This window comes from Drosophila sulfurigaster, chromosome 2R, assembly GCF_023558435.1.
Source record: "Drosophila sulfurigaster albostrigata strain 15112-1811.04 chromosome 2R, ASM2355843v2, whole genome shotgun sequence".
In the NCBI taxonomy this organism is placed as follows: Eukaryota; Metazoa; Arthropoda; class Insecta; order Diptera; family Drosophilidae; genus Drosophila; species Drosophila sulfurigaster.
This window is the reverse complement of record NC_084882.1, coordinates 27,584,740-27,608,496: the sequence shown is the minus strand read 5'-3', so window position 1 is coordinate 27,608,496 and position 23,757 is coordinate 27,584,740. Positions and strand designations below refer to the sequence as shown.

Sequence of the window (23,757 nt, the reverse complement as noted above, 5' to 3'; positions counted from 1 at the left end):
TAAAAAAGAAATTAGGCATAAGAAATAATAAATAATAAATGTTTGAAAATGAGAAGACGAAGATGATGATGATGAAGAAATGAACTGCGATTGTGATCGCTGTGTAAGTGGATGTGATAAATGTTTAAATTATTTAAGCGCGAAAACAATAAAAAATAAAATTAATTATTTGATGGCATGGATAATGCTTAATGCGACTTTTGCATAGGTTTTTGGCAAAAAACAAAAAGAAACGATACGAAACGAAAATGGAGAGAAGAGAGAAGAAAACCAATCAATAACTAAGAGTCCACTAAAATTGTAAGCAAATTATGTTCTTAACTATGTATCTTTTTTGGGTGAAGCTAAACATTTGATCCTAAACGTAAACATTTGTTTTAACTTATGTAATTTTAGTTTTGTGTTTTAAGTCCTCATTCTGTATACCTCATTAGTAGAGTGGCAACTATGTATGTAACTAAATTTTAAACAAAAGAAAAATATAAACCTATATATTTAGTTGATTTCCCCCATTTAAGAATTGCTTGGAAGCTGAACGGAATGAAACAAGAAAACAATTGAGACAAAACAAAAAGGCGAATGTATTTTTTATGTAATTTATATATGCAAGTGGAAAAAATCCGAAATATTATTATTATGTATTATTATTGTATGTAGCAACTAAGATGGCATATATATATATATACATTAATAGATACACACACACATAGATGCATATACATACACATACTAAATGTATTTGTAGGTTCGTGTTAAAGTTTTCGGTGCAAATAATTTGGCATAAAAAACCAGCAATTAGCGCGGCTACAGAGTCTAATAAAATGTAATCTATTGAATGAAAAATGTTGGGTGAAAAGCAACCTTAACTATTGGGAAAAGCGATAAAGAATGGATAGAGGAAAACAGAAACATATTAAAACTAAGTTATGATGACAAAAATCTGCATTTTGTTTTTTATTTAAAAAATATGGTCAAACGTCAAACGTGGATTCATTTTTCTCACAAAATTAATGGTTATACTATATATATATAATTGTATGTATTTACATTGATTTTGCTTATTTCTTAATTTTGTTTTATGTGTAATCGTTAATCTTTAGTAACTTTCAGTACTTTACAGGTTGGTATAAAATATCAAATGGGCAATTGTATAATAACTTGTAATATCTTGTAAATTTCCCAGCTAGTTTTTTTTTTGTTTTTTGCATTCGTTGGTAACATTTAACAGCGGTGTTCAAGTGTAAGTATTATCTATATCTATATATACTGTGTATAACTTGTACATCACAATTAACTGAACAAATCATCACAATTGAAAATAGCAAGAAAAAAATCATTATTATTAATATGTTTTTGTATATCGTATCAATATCTAAGTGTAATTTGTAGTTTACGTGCTAAAATGGCATGCTTAAACGCATCTTCTTGAGTGTATGAGTGTGTAGCTTAAAATGAACAAACTTGAATACATATATCAATTGTAATTTGTTATGAACTCTTTCTTTAAACATCTCTCTTTATGCTATGCACCATAACAACAAAAGATACACAAAAAAAGTGATGAACAAATTTGAAAATAGAAATATATATCAATATTTAGGTACGCATAACTATGGGTGCAACTTAAAGTTGCAAGCTTATTCACATATCGATTCCGTATATAATGAGGTCCAGTAATTGACGTGGCACACACACACACCGCGCTCAGCACACCTTCTTGATCATTTTCACCAACTCCTTGTATAGTATGCAATCTCGACTGCGCGGCTTGCAGATCTCCCGATGATCCAACCGAATGCCGCACACCTCACCGAAACCCGGATCTGCAAAAGAGTTATGAAATTAGTTTAAGAAATTCATAGAAGTTAATTTAATTACTTACCTGCCGAATCCACGCCCACAATGCGTAGATAGAGCACTGACATCAAAGTCAGCGCCGTTTCCACAAAACTAAACACTTCGATCTTCAGATGACCCAAGTGATACAGTGCGGCAAAGCGACGATGTAGGTCCAGCAAATACTTGTTGTCTATAAGAGAATAATATATTTAATATTTCTGTAACAAAACAAGTCAGAAGCTACAGTCGAGTGTGCTCGACTGTGAAATACCTGCTACCCATTTTGAATAAAAGCAATACAGTGCGGTATTAATTGAAAGTATGCTAAATTTATATATCACAAAAGTACTAACAATATGTCAATGGATATATTTGATACGTTAATATAGTACTACATTCAAAATACTACAAAGTGAAAAATAGATCAGATTGTCAGCTAACATAACTAAAGCCCTGTCGAATAAAATGATATCTCTATCTCTAATAATCTCTGAGATCTATGTAGATGTTCATACGGACTGACAGACAGACAGTCAGACGGATATGGTAACATCAGTATATACTATATACTTTATAGGATAGGAGAGCCTGGAGCCAAAACGTTATAATATCCCTATATCCTTATTTCCTACAGTCGGGTATAGATAGTTATTTAGTCTTACTCTTTTCTATCTCCAGCAGCTCCACCGAGCGCGACAGCAGCGGCGCCTTGATGGAGGCCAAGTGGGAACCGCGATGCGGCACCGAGTAGAAGAAACAGCCGCGTGCCGAACGCCAAAGTGGACGCATGGCTGGTCGCCCGCACTCCCAGGCATCGACAATCAGTTGCTTGATGAACAGTCCACCTTTGGAGTGGCCCACATAGATGATGGGATGCCCGTGGCCAACGCGTTGTTGTATCAATAATTCGGCCATTTCACGTGAGCGTTGAATGAGACTCGAGCGTGGCTCTTTGCTCTTCCACAGCGGACGCCAGAGATACTGATCCGTTGTGTAGTTGACAGCAATCACACGCACTCCAGGGCAATCGAGTGGCAACCAATCGCCAGGCCAACACTTGGAGTAGTTGGGATCATTTGGCGATGGTTTCTTTTGCTTGCGTGGCGTCGAAGCAGCTGATGTCTCTGTATTCGATCCTTCATTGCCTTCAGTCTGCAGCATGGACTCTAGCTCAGCTTGCAGCTGTCGATTGCTGTCGTGCATGCGCAGACGGAATGTGGGGAAACTGTACTCGATGCCCTCACAGATCTGTATGTCCTCTGGCTCGCCGCACACATAAGCAAAGCTGTCGAGAGATTAATGAAGGAATGAATAAGATTTTAAATTCTTGCAATTTTATGCACTTACTCTTCGGCATTGTCATCGGAAGCCTCGGAAGTTTCGGAAGCACTGAAGCTGTATTGCTGCGCATCCAAAGAGGGTTGAAGCTGCGCTTCCTGCCATGCTGCGCCCGCCTCCGCCAAATCCTTTTCCACGGTGCGCTTGCAAGACGTGAACTTGGCGCGTTTCTCTCGTGGCGCCGGATGAATTGCAGCACTGCGCGAATGACGCGGACGCTTGGGTGGACGCACTGGCGGGCGAGGTGGACGATCAAATTCGACGGGATGTCGTTCATTCTGCCAGAGTCCCTGCTTCCAGGTGTTGACCAACGAACCGTGCAGTCCATGTATAAGGATAATGTCCGCTCGGATCGGTGTGCCCGCTGGCGGTTCGGCAAGGATGTTGAGAGTGACGCAACTGGAGTTGGAGTTGGCTGATGAAGTGCTGCCGATGCTGCTGTAGATGGGCGGACCCTGCAACGGTGTGCTTGGCGTTGTGGGCATTGTGAGCGTTATGGGTGTGGTCGGTGTGCTTGGTTGGTCGGGCAGACTTTCCAAGCCATCTTGGGATTTGCGCAATTTCAGCAAATTGAGCAAAGGCCCCAGACGATTGGAAACTGTCAATGGAAAGATTTGAATTTGCATTTGAGCGGCATATGAGCATTTTATATAGAAAGCTGTGTGCGAGGTGAATCACAATAATGATTATGATGATGATGATGAACGGCGATGAGAGGATAAGGACGGAAATGATGCATCCACCAAAATGGTAGCAACTGTTGCACTTCTCACTCTTTATCATCACTTCAAAACTTACCCTGCACTGAGGATAGATTCAACGATATGGTATTTGCCGCAAAAGCAACTAAATTGGTCAAGGCCTGGCGACTGGAGGCCAAATTCTGCAGCACACGCAACACACGCACATCCCTGATGCCCTTGATACCGCGTGCCACGCCGTTGGCTAGTGGCAACACTAGACGCACAAGAATGCCGAATACAACACGCATGCTGCCGCTGTTGTTGCTACCCCTAAAACGAATGTGAGTTGTAATCAATCATTGGCCATTATCTAGAGTTTAGCTTACGGTTCTATCAAGGCGTTGGCGCTGGATGAACGCACCAGCTCGCTGATGGCCTGTTCCTCTTCCTGGCGATCCAATTCCAGTTCGTCTTCATTCTGATTCATCAGCATTGTTTCTGTCGTTGTTGTTGTATGTGGCTGATCAATGGCTTTGTTTGCCATTTGATTAACCCCTTCGGCAATGCTCATCATTGCAATGTCGCAGACGTAATGTTCATCGATTGATTGCAGCAATAGGCCCTCTTTGCTTTTGCCTTTCCCGTTGGCTTCTTTGTGCTTAAGCCCTGTCTTGTTACTGTCACTGTCGCTATTGTCACTCGGCTGGTTGCAATTATCGGCTCGTGTAAGCATTGCGTTTTGCCTTCCGCTTGTTCCACTTCTCTCTCTGTTTGCTTGAAGATAACACAAAAAGGTTTCTGCTGAGACTGAGACTGAAGCTGGCTGGCTGCCAATTAGCACAGATTCAATATGTTGCTGGCCACTGCAAGACAATAAAAAATCTGAATTTATTCTCTTAGTTCTCGCACTCTTGAACACCACAAACAGTTCTCAATTATTTTGCCAATGTCAATGCCGCGGCTATATTTATGGTTAATGCAGTGTCGTCTTTTGTTTTGATATAAATTTGTTTATCGCTTGGATGAAAGTGCCATTGGGGCAACCTAAATAAATGAATGCCGTATTTAATCACGCATACGTCGTGTGCGCCAACCAGTTGATTGTTTACACTTATAAACAGAAATAATATCTCGTTACTTTTCGATGTTAGTGACGATTATGAACAGAGAGCTGAAAGTGAGTCGAAGCAATTGTTCTAGTTGACATGTATTGCCTGTCTACTATCGATTTCAATTGGAATGCTGTTGCCCATCAAATTACGTATACACACATATTACGCATACGTACGTCAATCATGTGTATTTATGATTTCTTTTTGCTAAAATCCTCTTAGATAACCAAATGAGCGACGTCAGAACAATAGTTACGTTGGCGAGTAAACCGCAAAAAAAAAAAAACAAGAAAAACAAAAACATGGTTCAAGTTGAGGGTCGTTTCATGTTGCGACACGAAAAGGCCACACACAGCTTGTTGCATGCCACACACAATGGCAGCTTTGGTTTTGTGCAGCAACTGCTGGTGGCTATTTATAGTCAGCGAACGAAATGAGCCACAACAATAAGCGCATGTTGCACCACCAAGCCACCAAACCACCTTTAGCCAGATTCCATTCGCATTCCAAAGGCGTTTTATAAAAGCAGATGAAATGTCAGATTCCAGTATCCATAGCTGATTGCCTCGAGTGATAAAGACCTGAGAGAGCTGGAGACGGGCATTGTCAACCACCCACACAGCTCGACTTACAAATGAAAAGTAAAACTATGCCTGGCACGAGGCTCAGTTGCGGTTACAGCAAACAATAACAACAACACGCAATGCGAGTGATGCGATTGTGGCTCAGTGGTTGGAGCTGAGGTTGAGTGGTCGAATGACTGGAGTGGTTGAGTGGTTGAGTGGCTCTATCGACAAACAACGACAGAACACACAGAACAACAGACAACACACTTATGCAGAGTACTCGTACTTATTTGCACGATTCAATTGCCGTCGCAACACTCATTCAATTGTGCCAACTACACACACTCACACACAAACACACGTCGAGTGCCTTGTTGCAGTGCGTCAACAACGTCAATTGCAGTCAGCTGTCAGCTGTGAACTGTGGGCGTTGCACACTTGTTATTCTTTTGCTTGTTTTTGTGCAGCCATTGAAAGAGTTTGATAACACATTAAAGGTTTCATCGGCTCTTATCGCGTTATCGTGTCGCTCTTTTAAAATCTTTCGCCTCTGTCTAATTGAAAGAACCGCCTTTGGGCATTTGTTTATTTAATTGAGCACTGCGAGATTAAAAGAGCACACACAAATCTCCCATTATCAGCTGCAGATTACTATTACTCTTCTTTCATTAATTAACTGCTGGCAGCTGCAAAACTTTTTGAGATTATCATCCACTCGTTTTACATTTATTTGTTTATCAATAAATAAAACGCATTGCGTATCGAGATGTATTGAAATTGAAACTTGATTGATAATGCTACATAAATATACAATTCTATATAAATAAGCAATCAGTTTGATTCAATCAACAACACATTTTGTGTAGTGAAATCATTGTACCCGGTACCCATAGGGTAGAAGAGTATTATAACTTTGCGCCTTTAGAAAACATATGTAATGGAGGCATATCCGAGCCTATAAAGTATATATATTCTTGATCAATCATGTAATAATTGCACTCTATGGTATAATTTGAATGTAATAGTATTTTAATATACCAAATATCAGATATAGTATATTTTTAGTATTTTTGAGGTATATTATTTTGGCACATTTTAAATTCTATGGTATTTTTGATGTACCAAATTTTGCATATCGTATATATTTAGTATTTTAGTGGTATATTAATTTGGTATACTTTAAAATTAATACCGCACTGTCTTGCTTTTATTTAAAATGGGTAGCGGGTATCTCGCAGTCGATCACACTCGGCTGTAGCTTTCTTACACGTTTTTTCCATATTTAACTCTATCTAATGTCGGCATCTGATAAGCTACTTTCAGTCTCTAATCCACTTGACGACAATAAAATTTCCTTTAGATGCCATTAACTTACTGGATATGGTGCATGATTCAATGAATTCTTATTGATAAGCAGCACACAAGAAAACACTTGTCGCTTACATTAAAAAGAAAACACACACACACACTCGTCTTCTCCCTCATTCACACTATTCACGCCTAATCTAACATTGAGGGCTGTGAACTTTTTTGAACTGTGAACAAATTCTAGCGAATGCATTTCCTGGTTGATAGCAACCAATTTTTTACTGATAAAATATGCATTTGTGAGGTGTGTACAAAGACTTGCATAAATATCCAAAGACACACTCGATTAGAATTTCCAATTGAGTTGTGCAACAAGCTGATCGAAAGGGTTGTTACAAATAGCAAATAAAAAAGAAAAACAAAAGAAAAAAGAGAAATCTCGCAATGTATTGTTTCGATCAGCATCCGCTGAAGCGTCAATGACTGACTTTTTGTCTCTCTCTCTGTCCACCTTGATGAGGTCAACGACCTTTGAATATGAATTATAGCAAACAATTAAAACAAAAAAGATATGAGATATAGTACGCTTGTGAAGCAATAGCGGGAGTGAGATGCTGTCCACTGACAAGCCCATTCATTTAGTGTTGGCAACGGGGCGTATACGTGCATTGGCACTTAGCATTTACGTTACTCATGCGCCATGTGGACTTTGGACTGCAGCCGATCTTCGACTGTGACTTTATCGTTGCATTCGCTTGTTGCTGTTGCTGTTGCCGTCTTCAGATTTTTATCACACAAAATACTGCGTAATAAGGCCACTGGGCAACTGCACTCGCAGACACGAAAGTAAATAAAAGCGAAGCACTGCCTCCGACTATATACAGAGATATATATAGTATATTTTTCGTTTTGTTTTGTTAACTGATTGTATGCACGGTAATGTATAGATTATTTTGCATAATTGTTGGCTAACAAGCTGCTAAACATGGGCACATTTGTTAGCTAGAAATCGACACAGACACGAAAAGGCAACCGCAACATAGTAATTGAATTGTCGCATGTGGCAGCCACGTGAGCATCAAATTATATACATATTATATTATATACATATATATATATATATGTATGACACATTGCATGCTACAGTGGCCAACAAGTGCGAGTTCACCTGCCCACATCAAAATTGGCGTGAATTGTGCAATAAACTGGAACAACCAATCGCATCAAAATCTAAGCGCCATGACAAATTTGATGTAACTGAGGCAAACAACACAATCACAATACAACAGCTGTACATAAGAGCCGCAAAATGTATTCATATGCTTGAATTGGTTCTAATTACGACAGCATTAAATTGCATGTACTATACACAACATTTATGTAGATTTGCACGCAATTTTGTAAAATTTATTCTATTGAATTGAATTGCAATTTATGCATCCAATGAAAAAATGTTCAATAACAAATTGACATTCAATTGATGGCAGCAAGTGCTCGATGCTTTCTCTGCAGATAAGACTACGTTTATAACAACTAAATATCGAGACAAAAATCAATATCTGCCACTTGACAGTTTCGTTTCCATTAAAGCAGCTGATGAAAGAGGTCAAACTCAAGGCATTCCCGACGTATTCACGGCGATATGGGCCAAGTAAGGGCAACTCGACTCGAATGCATTTAAAACAGTACGAAAATGGGAAATAAAGACAGCACTTTCTGTAGTCAAACTCATTTGGCAATTGTATATAAATATTGTATATATTTTAATTCTCGAACGTACAAGTATGTATAATAATGCAAATATTGTCGTCGTCGTTGTTGTGGTTGTTGTTGGGTAAGCGACTAAAATAGCTGAGATGCACGACAGGGGCATGACATGCCAACTTAATACCCTATAACTTACTTTATATGGCTATATATATGGTATATATATCCATGAGTTAATACTCTTTAATTTACTTTATATGGATATATGTATATATGTGTATATACATACATATAATATGTGACCCTGGAAATGATGTTGTGAATATCTATTATAAATAGCATAAAGCAGCGATCCGACATGCAATCAAAGTGACCATGGAAAGCATTTTGGGTGTTGATTGTTTAATTTGCGCTGAGATAAAGAATCAAAAGAAAACTGACAATGTCGACATTTTAATTGGCATATAAATTCACTATAGAGTATACATTCGTCTACTTTGTATCATCGTTTTCACTCAACTGTAAATCTCTCACCTGTTTTTGGGAAGATGGGAATATACTCAGTCATTATATTGAGTCGCAAAGCAAAATGGCATCTTTAGAAATCATTTCATTTTTGTCAATTTATTTGATATAAGCAGTTGCCTAGCAACAATTCCCCAAACGAGTTGGACCAGCCACCAATGAGATTACGTTAAAAAACGACGTGTTTATATAAACATTCACATATCTACCTACATATATATCTATAGGCTGATTTCTACATGTCTGCATATAGTATGTATATGCGCAACATCCGATCTTACGCATTATTTATGTTATTTATCTTTTTCTTTGTGCCATGGGGTACAGAACCAGAACATTGCCGGGCCATGGCCAGCTAAAACAACAAACGAAGCCTGAAGCAGACGGAATTTATAATGAAGTCGGTTGGATTTAGTCAGCTGATGTTTGAATTAGTTTAATGCTACGATAAAGTTAAATGGACTTTGCATTAATTTGCGTTGATTAATTCCCTCGACTCGGCAATTTTCTTGTACTCACTAAGGCTTCCTCCCTCCTCTCCTTTTGCCATCCCCAAGTGGCCTACCCGAATGTAAAGAGAGTTAGAGAGCGGCAGAAAAAAAAAAAAAGGAATCCCGGTATGTGTTGTAAAATGCCATAATAAGACAGGCAGCAAGTGGTTGATGACGCTTGCGGCTTTTGCCACTCGGGAATGCTTCTGTCCGGGATACACACGGAGCGCTTGAGCTAAGGGTGGAGTTTTGACGATAGTTGGTTGTTGCTGCCGAGTGCCGCAGCTTATGGCTTAACCTTCAGTTCAGAGCGCGTGATGAGCGTTAACAAAGAACCGAGCAAAATGACAATGGCATAAGAGGCAAAAAGAAATGAAATAATCATCGGCCTGGGACTGGCATTATGTTTTGGTATGTTTGTTGCTGTTGTTGTTTGCCAGAAACGTGTTTTGTGTGCACGATATTTGTTTGCCTCCCCCGCCTTCACACTCATCTAAACAGCTGGACGGCAACTTCACTATGCATCCACACAATGCAGGCCACATTTTTAGAAGCAGCAGCCAATTTAAAAAGTATGATTACTTGCCCACAATTCCTCTTCTACTATTTACACAAATTGTGTCGTTGCCTTCGTATTTTTACTTACGAGTAAGAACATACACACACACATGCAGCACACACTCTCTCACTCGCTCACACACACGTTGTACACATCGTACATACGCATAATGGCTTTGTTTTTGCCGCACTTTTAAGCTTTTCAATGTATTCTGAAGTCTTGGCATTCAACAACACCGAACTTTAAGTGTATCTTTAAGTTATTTGTTGATTCCTTAATTTCGCAATTAGACTTTTAAACACCTGTTTGATTATCATATACACATTTTATCAGCTTTTTCGACTAGACAGTTGTCATAATAACAAATGGTATTAGCTTTTGTTTGCGTTGTTGTCTTTAGTCCGATGGCAACAAGCAACGAGTTGAGCATGCTCTACACTGCTGTGGTTTCTGCGGTGGTTTGTTTTCTTTTACTGGTTGTCTGGCAGGGAGGTGGGGAGAAGGTGAAACGAAATCGAGAGTTCCCATATAAGATTTTAATAAGATTTATTTGCCTGCAAACTTACAAACAACATCGCATAGTTTATATGTACACACATGTATTATGTATAGTGGCTACAACAATAGCGCACAAACACACACGCACACACATTTACACTTACACTCACGCTAGACTCAAACTTGACGAACAACAAAAAAAGAGCTTTTCTCGCAGCGTACACAACCGACAAACAGCGCGTCCGCAGCGCTTGAACGCTCAACAGCAACTACTATTTATTATTACAAACAGCACAACAGATAGCTCTGGCTCACTCACTCATACACACACACAATCGCACGCTGCTCGCACACACTCCCATGATACAATTATACAAGGTAGTCTCGTCGGAAAAAGCTGTCCGTCTTTAAGCATAACAATGAGTGCGAGTGAAAGAGTCTCAGCACAGCAGTGTGAGCGAGACGAGAATGAAATGCGCATTAACCCTTAGACGATGATATTAATATTTACATATTTTGAAGCTAATATTAATGTCTTTTGACATATTTCAAAAAGTAAGTTGTTTATGAATAATATTAACAATATATATGAGAATTCTCTAAATGTTTTAATTCTATCCGTGTCTACGGCATACATTGCAAAATGTCATTTTGCGCAAGGGTTAATTGCAGAAAAAATTCGTCCGCAGACAACCTCTTGCGTCGAAAAACGAATGCGTACTGACGAAAGCTTTTTCCGACGAGACTACCTTGTATAATTGTATCATGCACACTCCCATGCGATTAGCTGGCGAGTGTCAACAAAAAGTTTTACACTGTCGTCGATGCAGCGTTGCTAGGCTCAAGTTTTGTGTAAAAAGCTTTTGCGAGAGCGCAAGCAACGGTATCTATGAGAGGGCTGCCAACTCGTTTTGAAAATCAAGGCGCCACTTTATTACATTCAAATTTCGTTCAAGATAAACATATGAAAATATATGTTTGCTTATATCTACAAATTCTTTAGACCCCACTCACGGGGTCACACAAAAAACGACAACTGGTTGCCAAGGAATTTATCCTATTGACCAGCGTCTTTTAGCCAAAAATGTGTTTGACTGTCACAAAAAATGTTTCGCTAACCTAACGTTGCATACGCAGCGGAGTCCGCAAACGAAGATGCCGTTGGTCCTTATTAACAAAAATAAACAATTGGCCACATCGGGCAGTTCAGGAGGAGGATGACGAGGAGTCCGAGCTGCTGTCACTGGAACTGGAATCGCTGCTGCGACCATGTTTGCGGCGTCGCGACTTCTTCTCATCAATCACCTCGTAGCTGGGCAGCGTTGAGTTGCTCGAGTCAGAGCTGCTGCTGCTCGTGCTTGTCGACTCTTCAGCAACAGCTTCGATTTTTCGTGATTTCCTAAAGAACAAATACAACAATTTATATAAGAAATGTTACACATTATGCGGACACTTGGTTACCAACTTTTTTGTCAACCTTGTCGGCGTTCTTGCCGCGCTTCTGTTTCTTGGCATTTATTTCACAGTCGCTGGGAGAGCTGCTGCAGTTTCGCTTTGATTTCTTGCCCTTTTTGTTGTCCTTGCCACCCTTGGTCGAGTACAGATTCTGTGAGCTGGCAGTGGAATAACCTGTGTCCTTTTTCTTTCGCTTTTTTCTAGGGAATTTATACAAGTATAGTCTAATTTCAAGTATTGCGGCGTATCTTACTAACTTGTCTTTTTTGTCCTTCTTCTTTTTGCTGTAGCTGGCCTCGGTCTCAACGAAATCGCGATCTCTATCTTTGGCTCTGTGTGTAAAGTTTGTACATATAAATGAAAGCCTCATAAATCAAATTTTTTTAATTACTTACTTCTTAATCTTCTTTCTCACATCGCCGCCGCGTTCATTAGATATCATATAGATGCTGTTCTGATCAGAATCGTGGACACGACGTCGCGACTGATACTGACGCGCCTTCTCCATGCGACTTTCGCGGCGACTCTTCCAAAACTCTGCATTTACCACATACAGGCGATATAATTGGAGTATAATAACCAAGGAGTTCTTACCTGATATGGGTAGAAAGTAAATTAAATCATTTTCTAGTTAAGAAATATTTAAAGCTCACTTACAAGTGAAAAAAACATTCATATAGTTGATGATTCTATACTGGAATATAATTAGCAGTCGAAAGGTAAGAAAAGGTGCATCCTGTAGTATAACGTTAAGGACGATTCCTGTAGTAAAATGAGATTATATTTTATACATTTTAAATTTATATTTTAAGCTTATTTATTTAGTAATACTTTACCCCACACATCGATGCCACAACAGCAATTCTGGCAGCAATCCGTGTGTCTGAAATAGAGGAAAATCATATAAATAATCTCCTTCAATCCCAAAGATTTCCCAACTTACTCCTCCTTATGGTGAGAGCCACTGCCTCGTGGTCGCCTGCCCCTTGTTGCAGACAGCACAATTGTGAATTGCATCAGACTCCACGACCAAATGCCCAGAGTGAGGAAGACCAGGAAATCAATGCGTGCAATCGAATCATCTTTATAGGAGTCAAAGAACTCGATTATATCCGCAGCTGTGCCAATGTAGACCAACAACAACTGACTAAGCTGATCCCGTGTCAAGTCGCCTTTGGGCAGCAGCCAACGGCCCACGATCAGGATGAGCATAAGGAACTGTTCGATGAGTGTAATCCATGTATCGGGATTGATGACGGGCAATGTGATGCCGGCATCATCGAGCAGATCAGCCACCGGAGCCATTGCGCTGCTGTTGATGGCATTGATGCCGCCGACGCCGACGCCGACGCCGGCAACGCTGCTGCTGCTGGAGCTGCTGCCGATGATGGTGGCGATGGCATTGCTGGTATCGTTGGTGGCATTGCTGACATTGATAAGGGGCAAGGAACTATTTGCCAGACGTCGCTCAATCTTGTCCAGTTCGAGCAGCCAAATGGCCGGCACAATGCTGCTGAGGTAAAGAAAGACTGAGGGGCAAAACCTGCAAAATTTTGAAGACAGGGCAAGAGGGGTTAGAGGTAAGCTGTGGGGGTGGCATAAACGCGAATGGCCAAAATAAACAACAAGTCAAAGTGATGCGCCCCGCGACAAAAGGTAAACAACTAGTGAAAGACACAGACTAGCCAGCAAAATGCGAAATTCCATTAAAGTTTTTACTACAACTGCGAAGCGTATGTGTCTGTGTGTGTGTGCATGGAGGAGTGGTCTTTGTGGTTGTGGAAGTGTCTTGGGGTGGTTAGACGTTACGTTACGGACACGGGCATACACATTAAACACATGATTTCACTTTTAATTGAAAATCAAAACTCGAACATGACGTCAGCATCAGCGGACTTTTGTTTACATTGCCTTTAAGCCAAGTACCCGGATTTCGGGATTAGACAGGATACAACGCAACTTACCAGCGCCATTCCTGTGTCTTCTTAATCATTATGGTGAAGATGCCCTCGAGCAGCAACAGCAGCAATGGTCCACATAGTGTCCAATAGATGATATCCTTCTTGAAGGTGGTCACCTGCCAAATGGCCAGCAAACTGTGTGCACCGAAGATGAGGCGCGTTAGAATCGCCTTAATCGTTGATATTATCTTGGCCATGATCACATCATATCATCATAATGGCTAAAAGAAACTAAACTACACTCCTCCACCACCAAAACTGCAATGAATGAAAGCCGTTGGGAAGCAACCGCTTTCAGTTTCCAAATCGAACCGCACGCAGCGAAGTGCCAAACGCAACTAAATTGACTGACGGCAAAAATCGTAGGCCAAATGCTTTCATTAGATGTTTAAACGCTTTCTAAGAAATTAAGGACAACGCAGCGAAATAGCGGGATACATAAACGCGAGTAATTGGTGAATGAACGTGGGGGCGCTTGTCTCTACTCGCTTTGCTCCGTCTCGTCTCGTCTCGCGGTGAAACCAAATACTCCTGCGTGAAAAAACACTAAAATCGCGAACACACACTGAGAACTGAAAGCACAACTTACTACTGAACTGATAAGCGAGATTATACTGGGCTGTGCTCTCAAAGAACTCTTTTGAAATATGAAAACAAATAGCCGAGTTCATATATATTAATGAATATAATCTAATATGTAAACAAATGTTGATCAAAGTTTACGAGTCATCAACATAAATATTTGGAAATTAAATACAAGAGAAGATAGGAAAATGAGAAACCAATTGCTTATTCAATTAAAAACATTTTTTTAAGACATTCTGAAAGCTTCTTATATTGTTCTATAGTTCAGTTCAACGATCCCTTTGGGCGCTCCTCTGCTGAGAAACGGTCCTGTCAGTGACTTTTCAAATCAAATTGTACACACGCGTGCCAGCACATAACCCCAATACATAGTATTCTTGGAAGTCACACGACCGTTAAATGCTTTAGCTCTTGCTGTCTTTAAGCTGGACGATGACTGAACCAACCCACCTACGCTGAGCCACAAATGCAATGCAAACAAATCGCTATAAGAGAGACACAGGCGGTGGCCATCAACACCGTGACCGTGTGTACACTAAAAAGGTAAGTTATAGTTACCATTAACCTCCCACTAGCAATACATTGACGTTTGCGTTTCGAGTTAGGTCAATGTTTTTCTTCATATGAGGGCAATGAGAGGTCAACATGCGACCAACTGTTGAAAGTTTATTGTTTCTTTTGGTGATTAACCCCTTTTCAAATTCCTTAAATTGGTTTTCAATTCAAAAGTGAGCGCCAAACAATATTGAAAATTGAGCAGAGTTGCCAGACAGTCGCATTTAGATAATTTGCCAGCTGATTGTATGTTGCCATTTAATAAAAGTCTGTTTATCGACAAGCACTCTATCACATTACATCGTTTATCGAACCCAAACAGAATCAAAACAAAACACGTGAAAATTAAATAAAGCTGATATTTATCTGAATTTTCTAATAATAATGTCGTTCTCAAGTGATTCTTCAGATGTATCGGAACACGAAGCAAGCGGAGATGAAGAGACACAGGTAAAACCACTACGGCAACGTTTAGACGAACGATAATTTCAGTAATTTTTTTTGCAGAGTGCAATTCGCGAGGATCTCAAGGGAATGACTCTCGAGGAGATTATGCAGCTGAAGGAGGAGCTAGGCGCTAAAGTATACAAGGAGGCAGTGCTAGGCACCAAGAGCGTTAAGAGAAAGCAGCCGAAAGCAAAGAGTGATCTTAAGCGATTAAATAAAAATCGACCCCGCGAAATAAGTGCAAAGCGTCAGGTGCCTTTTTTGGGCGGCGACCAGCGAGTGGAGCGTAAAATAAGGAGACGGAGCTGCGTGATCCAAGATTTGATGAAAGATCTGGCAACTACAACATTGATACATTTAAGAAAAACTACAAATTCGTAACAAATATACGGCATAATGAAGTCAATAAGCTAAAGAATCAATTGGACAATGTGGAAGGCGAAGAGAAGCAGAAGATCAAGCACACGATGCAAAGACTGATCAACAAGAATGTAGAGGATAAAAAGTGGCATGCGAAGCAAGCTCAATTGGAGAAGGAACGCAAAGCCATACAAAAAGCACACGCCGAGGGACGACAGCCACACTACGTCACTAAAAGTATAGTTGTAATCTAATTCTTATAAACATTTGTTAAAGATGATTTAATCCATTTCAGAGGAACGACGTGCCAAGGAGCTGGTGGCACAGTTTGAACATCTGAAGAAGACAGGCAAGCTGAACAAACATCTGGAGAAACGCAGGAAGAAGAACGCTGCCAAGGATCGCAAACGCATTAGCATAGAATAAACACGTAGCATCACGTCTTCTTAGTTATAAATGTATATTAACAATTAAAAAAGGTTTTCACATTGAAAGATTTAACCGGTACGCAACATCTTGGCTTCACGCTTCTCTAGCAGTTCACGGCGCTGCTCCTCGACAATCACCTTGCGCTCCTCCAGAAACTGAGCGTACTCCGCGGCATCTAGATCGCGGACCACTTTAATGCCACAAGTGCGCGCAATTCCAATGAGCATTTCACACATTTGCTAAAACAAAAAAGTTTTGAAACAAAAGTAGAAATTGAATAATTAGGTAGACTCACCTGCATTGTAAGCAAGGCATTTGGCGGATCTTGTATCTTAATCGCTGCAATTTCGTACAAATGCTTTAGCGTTATCTTGCCAGCAACCTCACGACCAGGTGTCATTGTTCCACGTTGAATTCCCGCTGCCTGTTTTAAGAAAAACGTTGCCGGCGGATGATGAATGGCGAGATCATAGCTACGATCGCTGTTCATGGAAATGCGGCAGGGCAACGGGACACCTTCCTTCATTTCCGCAGTCTTCGTATTGAAGTCCTTGCAAAAGGCAGCAATATTAATCGCGCGCTGCAACAGAAATAATTTTAATTAAAAAAAGTCTCAGCGCAATGTGATTTTGCTCACCTGGCCCAGCATGGGACCTAACGGTGGACCTGCTGCTGCCATGCCGGCGGGTATATTTGTCTTAAGTTTGGTTGTATGCGTAACGCGTTCCACATTCTTTTTCAGCGATTTAAGTTTACCGGCAGCTTTCGACATTTTTATTCAATTAATTCCGTTTGGAATTTTAGTTTAGATGTTATGCAAAGACAGTGTGTGGCGGCTATGAAGAAGAAGAATACTAAACAGCTGTTTGATGTTTTCATTATTTTGTGTTATCGATATATCGATGTATAAGAAAATATCGAAATATTTTTTTCAGCTGCAGAAGACGCGTTTTGTGAAGGAAAACAATAAATATTTTAGAAAAGTTGTTAAATTAATAATTATTAAAGGCAATTTATAGTGCATAACAGGGCAATATGTCTATTGAAATCGAATCTGCCGAGTAAGTATTCAATGGGGCACAGATTTCCATGGTTAAATAGTTTTTAATACATGTGTTTTCCCCGGCTCGTTTATTAATAAACATTGATTTTTGTTGTTGCAGCGTTATTCGGTTAATCCAACAATATCTGAAGGAGTCCAATCTGCTAAAGACGCTACAAACTTTACAGGTAAGCTGAAAGATATCAGTGCAAATACAAACTTAAAGCAAACTTATTTGCAGGAGGAAACTGGCGTCTCACTCAATACAGTGGATAGCGTTGATGGCTTCGTTCAGGACATTTCGAATGGACACTGGGACACGGTGCTTAAAGTAACACAATCGCTTAAGCTACCAGATAAGAAACTACTCAATTTATATGAACAAATCGTACTGGAACTGATAGAGCTCCGTGAATTGGGCGCTGCACGTTCTCTGCTTCGTCAAACGGATCCCATGAGCATGTTAAAACAACACGAACCAGAGCGTTACATACACTTAGGTGAGTACCACGTTATCCTAACAGTATAGAATATTACTAAACCAATTCAATTGCGTAGAAAACATGTTGCAACGTGCGTATTTCGATCCACGCGAGGCATATGCGGAAGGCAGCAGCAAAGAGAAGCGTCGCACAGCCATTGCCCAGGAGCTGAGTGGTGAAGTGCATGTGGTGCCGTCGTCTAGGCTACTCGCATTGCTTGGTCAGGCACTTAAATGGCAGCAGCATCAAGGTCTGCTGCCACCCGGCACCACCATCGATTTGTTCCGAGGCAAAGCAGCCATGAAGGATCAAGAAGAGGAAATGTATCCAACGCAACTATTCAGGCAGATCAAATTCGGCGAAAAGTCGCACGTAGAGTGCGCACAGTTCTCACCAGACGGACAGTATCTGATCACAGGCAGTGTCGATGGCTTTTTGGAAGTTTGGAATTTTACCACTGGCAAAGTGCGAAAGGATTTGAAGTACCAGGCTCAGGATCAATTCATGATGATGGAACAGGCTGTGCTTGCATTGAATTTCTCACGCGACTCTGAAATGGTGGCATCTGGTGCACAGGATGGTCAGATCAAGGTCTGGCGCATCATCACCGGTCAGTGCTTACGGAAGTTTGAAAAGGCGCACACCAAAGGCATCACCTGTCTGCAGTTCTCCCGTGACAACAGCCAAGTGCTAAGCGCATCATTTGATTACACAGTACGACTACATGGCCTCAAATCTGGCAAAATGCTGAAGGAGTTTAAGGGACACACATCTTTTGTTAATGAGACTACTTTTACGCCGGATGGTCACAGTATTCTGAGCGCATCTTCAGACGGCACCGTCAAGGTCTGGTCATTGAAGACGACTGAATGCGTGGCTACCTATAAACCGCTGGGCAACGAATTGGCCGTTAACACAGTCTTAATATTACCTAAGAATCCCGAGCACTTTATTGTCTGCAACAGATCGAACACAGTTGTCATCATGAACATGCAAGGACAAATTGTGCGATCGTTCTCATCGGGTAAGCGCGAAGGAGGCGCATTTATCTCAGCCACACTCTCGCCCAGAGGAGAATTCATTTACTGTGCTGGCGAAGATCAGGTGCTCTATTGTTTCTCGGTCTCATCAGGCAAACTGGAGCGTACTTTAAATGTAAGTTTTATTTTATATCCCATTTTGTTTGGTTTTTTCAAATTTCCTTTCGTTTTCAGGTTCACGAAAAGGACGTCATTGGTCTGACACATCATCCGCATCAGAATCTTCTGGCCAGCTACAGCGAAGATGGTCTGCTCAAACTGTGGAAGCCATAGATTATGTTAGATTTTTATCAATTACCTGCATACTAAGTTATATTTAGTAGTTCTGACTTTTTTACCTATCAATAAATATAATTTTAACAACCCGAACTCTTCCGGCGTTGTCGTATTTAAATCTAACACTAAATGTGTGCAATTTGAATTTGAATGAAACAGCTAAAATATTCAAATCTAACGCCAGCACAAAACAAAACAATAAAACTTATCGGTGGAATTCTTAAACACGCATTTCCAATGCAGTGACAGCAAAACATTTACTGCCTGTGATTTCTGTTCGCCTGGTATCTCAGTTGTCATATCAGCTGTTTTCAACTGAGCCGAGCGAAGTGCAACTGCAGGCACGCACACTATCACCAAGGCACACATACTCTAGAGCATACGCACACACACAGACTAGTGCTCACACACATACGCCATCGTAAAAGAAGATGGCTGCAAGCAGAGCTAAACACCGAAAACCAGTCGAATTACCAGCTGAACTACCAGGTGAACAGAATTAGCAGCAAGCAGTTAACTTCATGTGAGCACTTTAGAATTTTAGATCATTGTTCTAAAATAATTTAGACATTTTAGATCATTAGATCTTAGTCGATTGTGCCGGTATAATTTGAATATTTCCATTAGAAGTTATTGATGCATTTGCATTCACATTAGGTAAAACTGATCATTCTCACTGCTTTTACTGTTTGGATTGTGCGTTATTCAGCCTGAGGTTGCTTTGGATTTTCACATGCCCTGCATCAATATGGTCAATCATGTATCTATCAAACAAATTGACTTTAATTAAGAATTATGCAAAACCATGTTGAGAGCGTCTGCTCTAATCCGCAGTCGACGTTTCAATTGGTGTCCACGTCTGAATTAGTCAAGCAGCTCAACTCAAGCCATTCAGTTGTATCTTGTTTTCTATCTCTCGGTGTCAACATGAAAAGCGATGAAATAATCGAGAAAATACGCAATAAACTAAAGGATTCGGATCCAAGCAAACGTACTGTAGTGAATACGTTTCAGTTTAATTTTACAGATACCGAGGGACAACTTATCAAGAGCATGGGTGAGTTTATACCATTGAATATATTTTTGAGTACCCTGCTGATCTTACGCCGATAGTCTTCGATTTCAAAGCTCTGGATATCTATGAAGGTAAAGCCCCCGATGCTGATGGAAGTGTTACTATAGCTGATGAAGATTTTTATTTGGTCGGCACCAAGCAGACGACTTTCGACAAGATATTGGAACAGGAGAAAGCCAAGGTCGATGGCGACACTGACGCCATCAATAAAATGTTGGAAAAGTTTCGTTTGGCTTCGTAACAATTTAAATCATATAACATCTTTCTACTTTGTCAATGCTATTGCAATCGTATAATAAAATATCTTGAGTATAAAGAAAAGTGTATACAGCAATCATCGATATTGCAATTTGGTTTAGTATTCATTTATTTAATTACCTTTATTTATATTTAATGTTAACATGGAATTGTTTTTGTAGGTGTTTTTGTTCAATTTTTAAAATTTTGCCTTTTAGTCAACTATCTTTTTTTGCTAAAGCGCCACGTTCTATGCCAATGCATGCGCTCGGTTTTTGGATTTTTGGTTTTGGTTTCATTTTGGTTTTAGGCTTTACATATTGTTTAGCATAACTTTTGTTTGTTTTGTTTGCTTTGCTTATTTATTAGATTTAATTGTAAATTTAACACTTGCTTGTTTAAATTAACGTTGTGTTTTTAGTAAACGCTTAGAACATTTTATGGGGAATTGTTTCCGTGTGTTTCTTGAACATTGTTTTTTATTTTATTTAATTTTTGTTTGTTTAGTAAATAGTTTTTTGATTTTTTTTGGTTTTGGTTTTTAGTTTACTTTTCATTTTTATTGCTAGAACACAAATTCAATTTTTTTTTAATTAACTAATTTAATTGGGTTCACTTTAATGTCATACAACAACAAAATTTATACACTTAAACTAAATATGCATTTCATTTGTATTTTTTTGCAAATATTTAAAAATAATTTGTTTTTGGTTTTTATTTCTTATGAATTAGTTGATCTTTATGCATTTTGCAACAATTTAACAACGTTTTACTTGTTCAATGTATTTGATTTTATTTATATGTTATATTTTATTAAACACCTACATACTTGTTTTTTTTTTTGTTATTATTAATGATTTTTCTTTACGTTAAACTTGTTTTTAATTTTCCTCATTATTTAAGCATTTTTCTTAATGTTTTCGTTTTTATATTTTAATTTAATATTTTTATGCAAAACGTACGAGCGCTATGAAACCAATAATTTTATTTTATTTTTTCTTTTTGTTTTGTCAAATTTCTCTGCTTGTATTATTGTTATTAGAAATAACTAAAACTTAACATGAAATAAAGGATAATAGTTAACATAATTACATTTTCTTAGAATATAGTGTGGAATTAGTAACAGAATATATTAACTTAATGTAAACAAAATGGAAGAGAAATAATACAACTAATTGATTCTCTTAACTTGGCACAAATGTTTTATGTTTTTATTTTCTAATCAGTATTAATTTTTGGATTTTAATTTACTGTAAAAGTTTTTATTATCGTTCTCTTTAGCGTGTACATTTTTATAAATATTTGTTGTATCTTAATGTAGCTGCAACATTCGCTCATTAAATGTCTATAAAAATGTGCTTAAATAGACAAAAATCTTTTGAATTTATTTTGGAAATTAGCAGCTCCCGTCAAATGGCGCTACTAGATTTTAGTTATTTGTATGAATTAATTTATTTATTCGTTTTTATTTATACAGATCTCTCGATTTAAGAATTTTGCGTTTAACTTTTGCTGGAAGATACAGGTTTGATAGTCACTAATTCTTCATTTTATTTATGCATTATTTTTTGTTTGTAATGTATTTGTTGATTTTTTCTCTTTTGTTTTGTTTTGCTTTGTTTTCGTTTCTTATTTCTTTTAGTTAAAAACTTCAATTTATAAACTTGCTTTAACTTCAGTTATTGCTATGTGTGTGTATGGTGTGTATGTATGGGTATGTATGTGTGTGTCTTGCTTATTGTAAAAAAATGTGTAAATAAAAGTTTATTTGCGGCTGTTAAGGTTTTTTATAGGTATAGTAATATAGGTATTTATTTATGTTATTGTTTTATGCCCATTATTATAAGCAAATTGTTCATATTTTTTGCTCGTTTGCAATTTGAATTTATTTGTGAATGTTTTTGGTATTGTTGTATAATTAATTCAATTTATGCTTCACCTAAATATTACTCGTATCAAATATAAAAATCAACAACTTTTTGCGGTCACCTGTGGCTAAGAAAATGCTGACACATAATCGCCGCTTGGTTTTTCATCATCTTCATCTTCATCTTCGTCTTCGTCTTTGTCAGGATCTACGTCTGTCTGTCTTCATCGATCCGTCTCCTCTCATCAAGCCTTGTGGTTTATCTTCATTTAATTTATTTATTTTATTTTTTACCTTTATCTGTCATACGTAGTCGCTATGTGTATAATATAGTTATGTATGCATGTATGTATATTTAAATGTAATTATTATTTGTTGCCTGTCGTCATTGTTGTTATCGTTTAATCGATTCATCATTTCATCGTTTATCGCTACTACAATGTTTATCGCCCTACTGTACTTTTTTTTTTTGTTGTTTATTACGTTTACGTTTTGCGCCTTGTCTATAGCTTATTAAATTTATATCTTAATCAATTCGCACTTTTGCATAATTTTTCGTCTTTTAGGTATTGTTAACTTTTGAATTTATCTTCTTGTTCATCATCCTCCTCCACTTCAACTTCATCTTCATTTTCATCATCATCTTTATCTTCATTTTCCTCTACTCTGCTTACTTTTGTGATTTGCTGTGCTGATTGTAGTTTTGTAAACATTGAACTACTCCAATCAGCTAGCTGCACACACAGTTTTTGCAGATCGCACTTTGCATTTATGCATTTAAGTGTCCTCTTTGGGCAAGGACACGGCTTAACCTAAAGCGCTCTACAACAGAAACTAACGATAAAAATGCTTAAAAACCGAAACAAAAACATAGTTAAACATTTGCCATTTGGTTTACATGATCGATATTATCCTCGTCGAAATGCACATCGTTTATAAATATATCCGCAGCCAGTTGATCCTCCTCATCCAGCTCGAGGTCGTCGTCATCATCGTCGTCATCCTCATCGTTGGACATTAGACCATGCACCATATCCACACCGGCTATACAAATGTGAGGTGGCGGTGGCACGCTGGTGGGTGGAAGAGGGGCAGGCGGAATGATCAAGGTGCCACTATTGATGCCGTGCAGGCTTCCGGCAATGCTCGCTCCGCCGCTCTGCAAATGCCGCCGACTAGAGCTAAGACCAGCTGTGATGATGATGATTAAAAAAAGTGATAAAGTTATTCAAAATCCATTATAATATAAAACCAAAATTACCTCAACAAAAAACAAAGGCACAAAAAATCAACTTAAAGAAAACCTAAGAAATAAAATAA

The 23,757-nt window shown here is 38.8% G+C and overlaps 7 protein-coding genes across 18 annotated transcripts in view; 3 read left to right on the top strand and 4 right to left on the bottom strand.

Annotated features, from left to right (window-relative positions):
• Positions 1 to 345: 345 nt before the first annotated feature.
• LOC133839665 (uncharacterized) lies at positions 346 to 10,904 on the bottom strand. Of its 2 annotated transcripts, none has more exons than XM_062271305.1 (7): positions 10,775 to 10,904; positions 4,247 to 4,723; positions 3,976 to 4,190; positions 3,187 to 3,835; positions 2,502 to 3,124; positions 1,883 to 2,029; positions 346 to 1,823 (listed from the first exon to the last, which is right to left on the bottom strand). In XM_062271305.1, the coding sequence occupies exons 2-7, from the start codon at positions 4,591 to 4,593 to the stop codon at positions 1,705 to 1,707; spliced, it is 2,100 nt and encodes a 699-aa protein (XP_062127289.1). In that variant the 5' UTR covers positions 4,594 to 4,723; positions 10,775 to 10,904; the 3' UTR covers positions 346 to 1,704. The 2 variants fall into 2 exon arrangements, with proteins under 2 accessions (XP_062127289.1, XP_062127290.1); XM_062271306.1 differs by having other exon boundaries at positions 3,187 to 3,775.
• Positions 10,905 to 11,488: 584 nt separating this feature from the next.
• Positions 11,489 to 14,593, bottom strand: LOC133839666 (transmembrane protein 26). The gene is made up of 8 exons (XM_062271307.1): positions 14,046 to 14,593; positions 13,025 to 13,624; positions 12,918 to 12,964; positions 12,739 to 12,843; positions 12,477 to 12,675; positions 12,339 to 12,413; positions 12,078 to 12,281; positions 11,489 to 12,025 (listed from the first exon to the last, which is right to left on the bottom strand). Exons 1-8 carry the CDS (start codon positions 14,237 to 14,239, stop codon positions 11,833 to 11,835), a joined length of 1,617 nt encoding a protein of 538 aa, XP_062127291.1. The 5' UTR covers positions 14,240 to 14,593; the 3' UTR covers positions 11,489 to 11,832.
• An 879-nt stretch (positions 14,594 to 15,472) lies between these two features.
• LOC133837784 (ribosomal RNA processing protein 36 homolog) lies at positions 15,473 to 16,490 on the top strand. The gene is given in 4 exon segments (XM_062268654.1): positions 15,473 to 15,632; positions 15,690 to 15,920; positions 15,923 to 16,226; positions 16,285 to 16,490. Coding segments are annotated over 4 exon segments (732 nt in total). The 5' UTR covers positions 15,473 to 15,566; the 3' UTR covers positions 16,416 to 16,490.
• On the bottom strand, positions 16,430 to 17,269 carry LOC133837785 (large ribosomal subunit protein uL11m). Its single transcript, XM_062268656.1, has 3 exons — positions 17,056 to 17,269; positions 16,714 to 16,998; positions 16,430 to 16,657 (listed from the first exon to the last, which is right to left on the bottom strand). Exons 1-3 carry the CDS (start codon positions 17,188 to 17,190, stop codon positions 16,487 to 16,489), a joined length of 591 nt encoding a protein of 196 aa, XP_062124640.1. The 5' UTR covers positions 17,191 to 17,269; the 3' UTR covers positions 16,430 to 16,486.
• Positions 17,270 to 17,336: 67 nt separating this feature from the next.
• Positions 17,337 to 19,351, top strand: LOC133837782 (WD40 repeat-containing protein SMU1). The gene is made up of 5 exons (XM_062268652.1): positions 17,337 to 17,479; positions 17,582 to 17,648; positions 17,702 to 17,960; positions 18,019 to 19,097; positions 19,157 to 19,351. Exons 1-5 carry the CDS (start codon positions 17,454 to 17,456, stop codon positions 19,253 to 19,255), a joined length of 1,530 nt encoding a protein of 509 aa, XP_062124636.1. The 5' UTR covers positions 17,337 to 17,453; the 3' UTR covers positions 19,256 to 19,351.
• Positions 19,352 to 20,114: 763 nt separating this feature from the next.
• LOC133837787 (uncharacterized) lies at positions 20,115 to 20,668 on the top strand. Of its 2 annotated transcripts, none has more exons than XM_062268659.1 (2): positions 20,115 to 20,315; positions 20,387 to 20,668. In XM_062268659.1, exons 1-2 carry the CDS (start codon positions 20,186 to 20,188, stop codon positions 20,572 to 20,574), a joined length of 318 nt encoding a protein of 105 aa, XP_062124643.1. In that variant the 5' UTR covers positions 20,115 to 20,185; the 3' UTR covers positions 20,575 to 20,668. The 2 variants fall into 2 exon arrangements, with proteins under 2 accessions (XP_062124643.1, XP_062124642.1); XM_062268658.1 differs by having other exon boundaries at positions 20,118 to 20,315; positions 20,372 to 20,664.
• A 363-nt stretch (positions 20,669 to 21,031) lies between these two features.
• Positions 21,032 to 23,757, bottom strand: part of LOC133837777 (cubilin) — a 62,591-nt gene continuing 59,865 nt past the window's right edge. For 5 of the 10 annotated variants that reach the window (XM_062268636.1, XM_062268635.1, XM_062268637.1 and 2 more), the window contains one exon: positions 21,032 to 23,628. In XM_062268636.1, the coding sequence (XP_062124620.1) occupies positions 23,312 to 23,628 (317 nt within the window). In that variant the 3' untranslated portion in view covers positions 21,032 to 23,311. Of the gene's footprint in view, positions 23,631 to 23,698; positions 23,742 to 23,757 lie in introns of all 10 variants that reach the window. The other 5 variants (XR_009893865.1, XM_062268640.1, XM_062268641.1 and 2 more) reach the window with 4 other exon arrangements.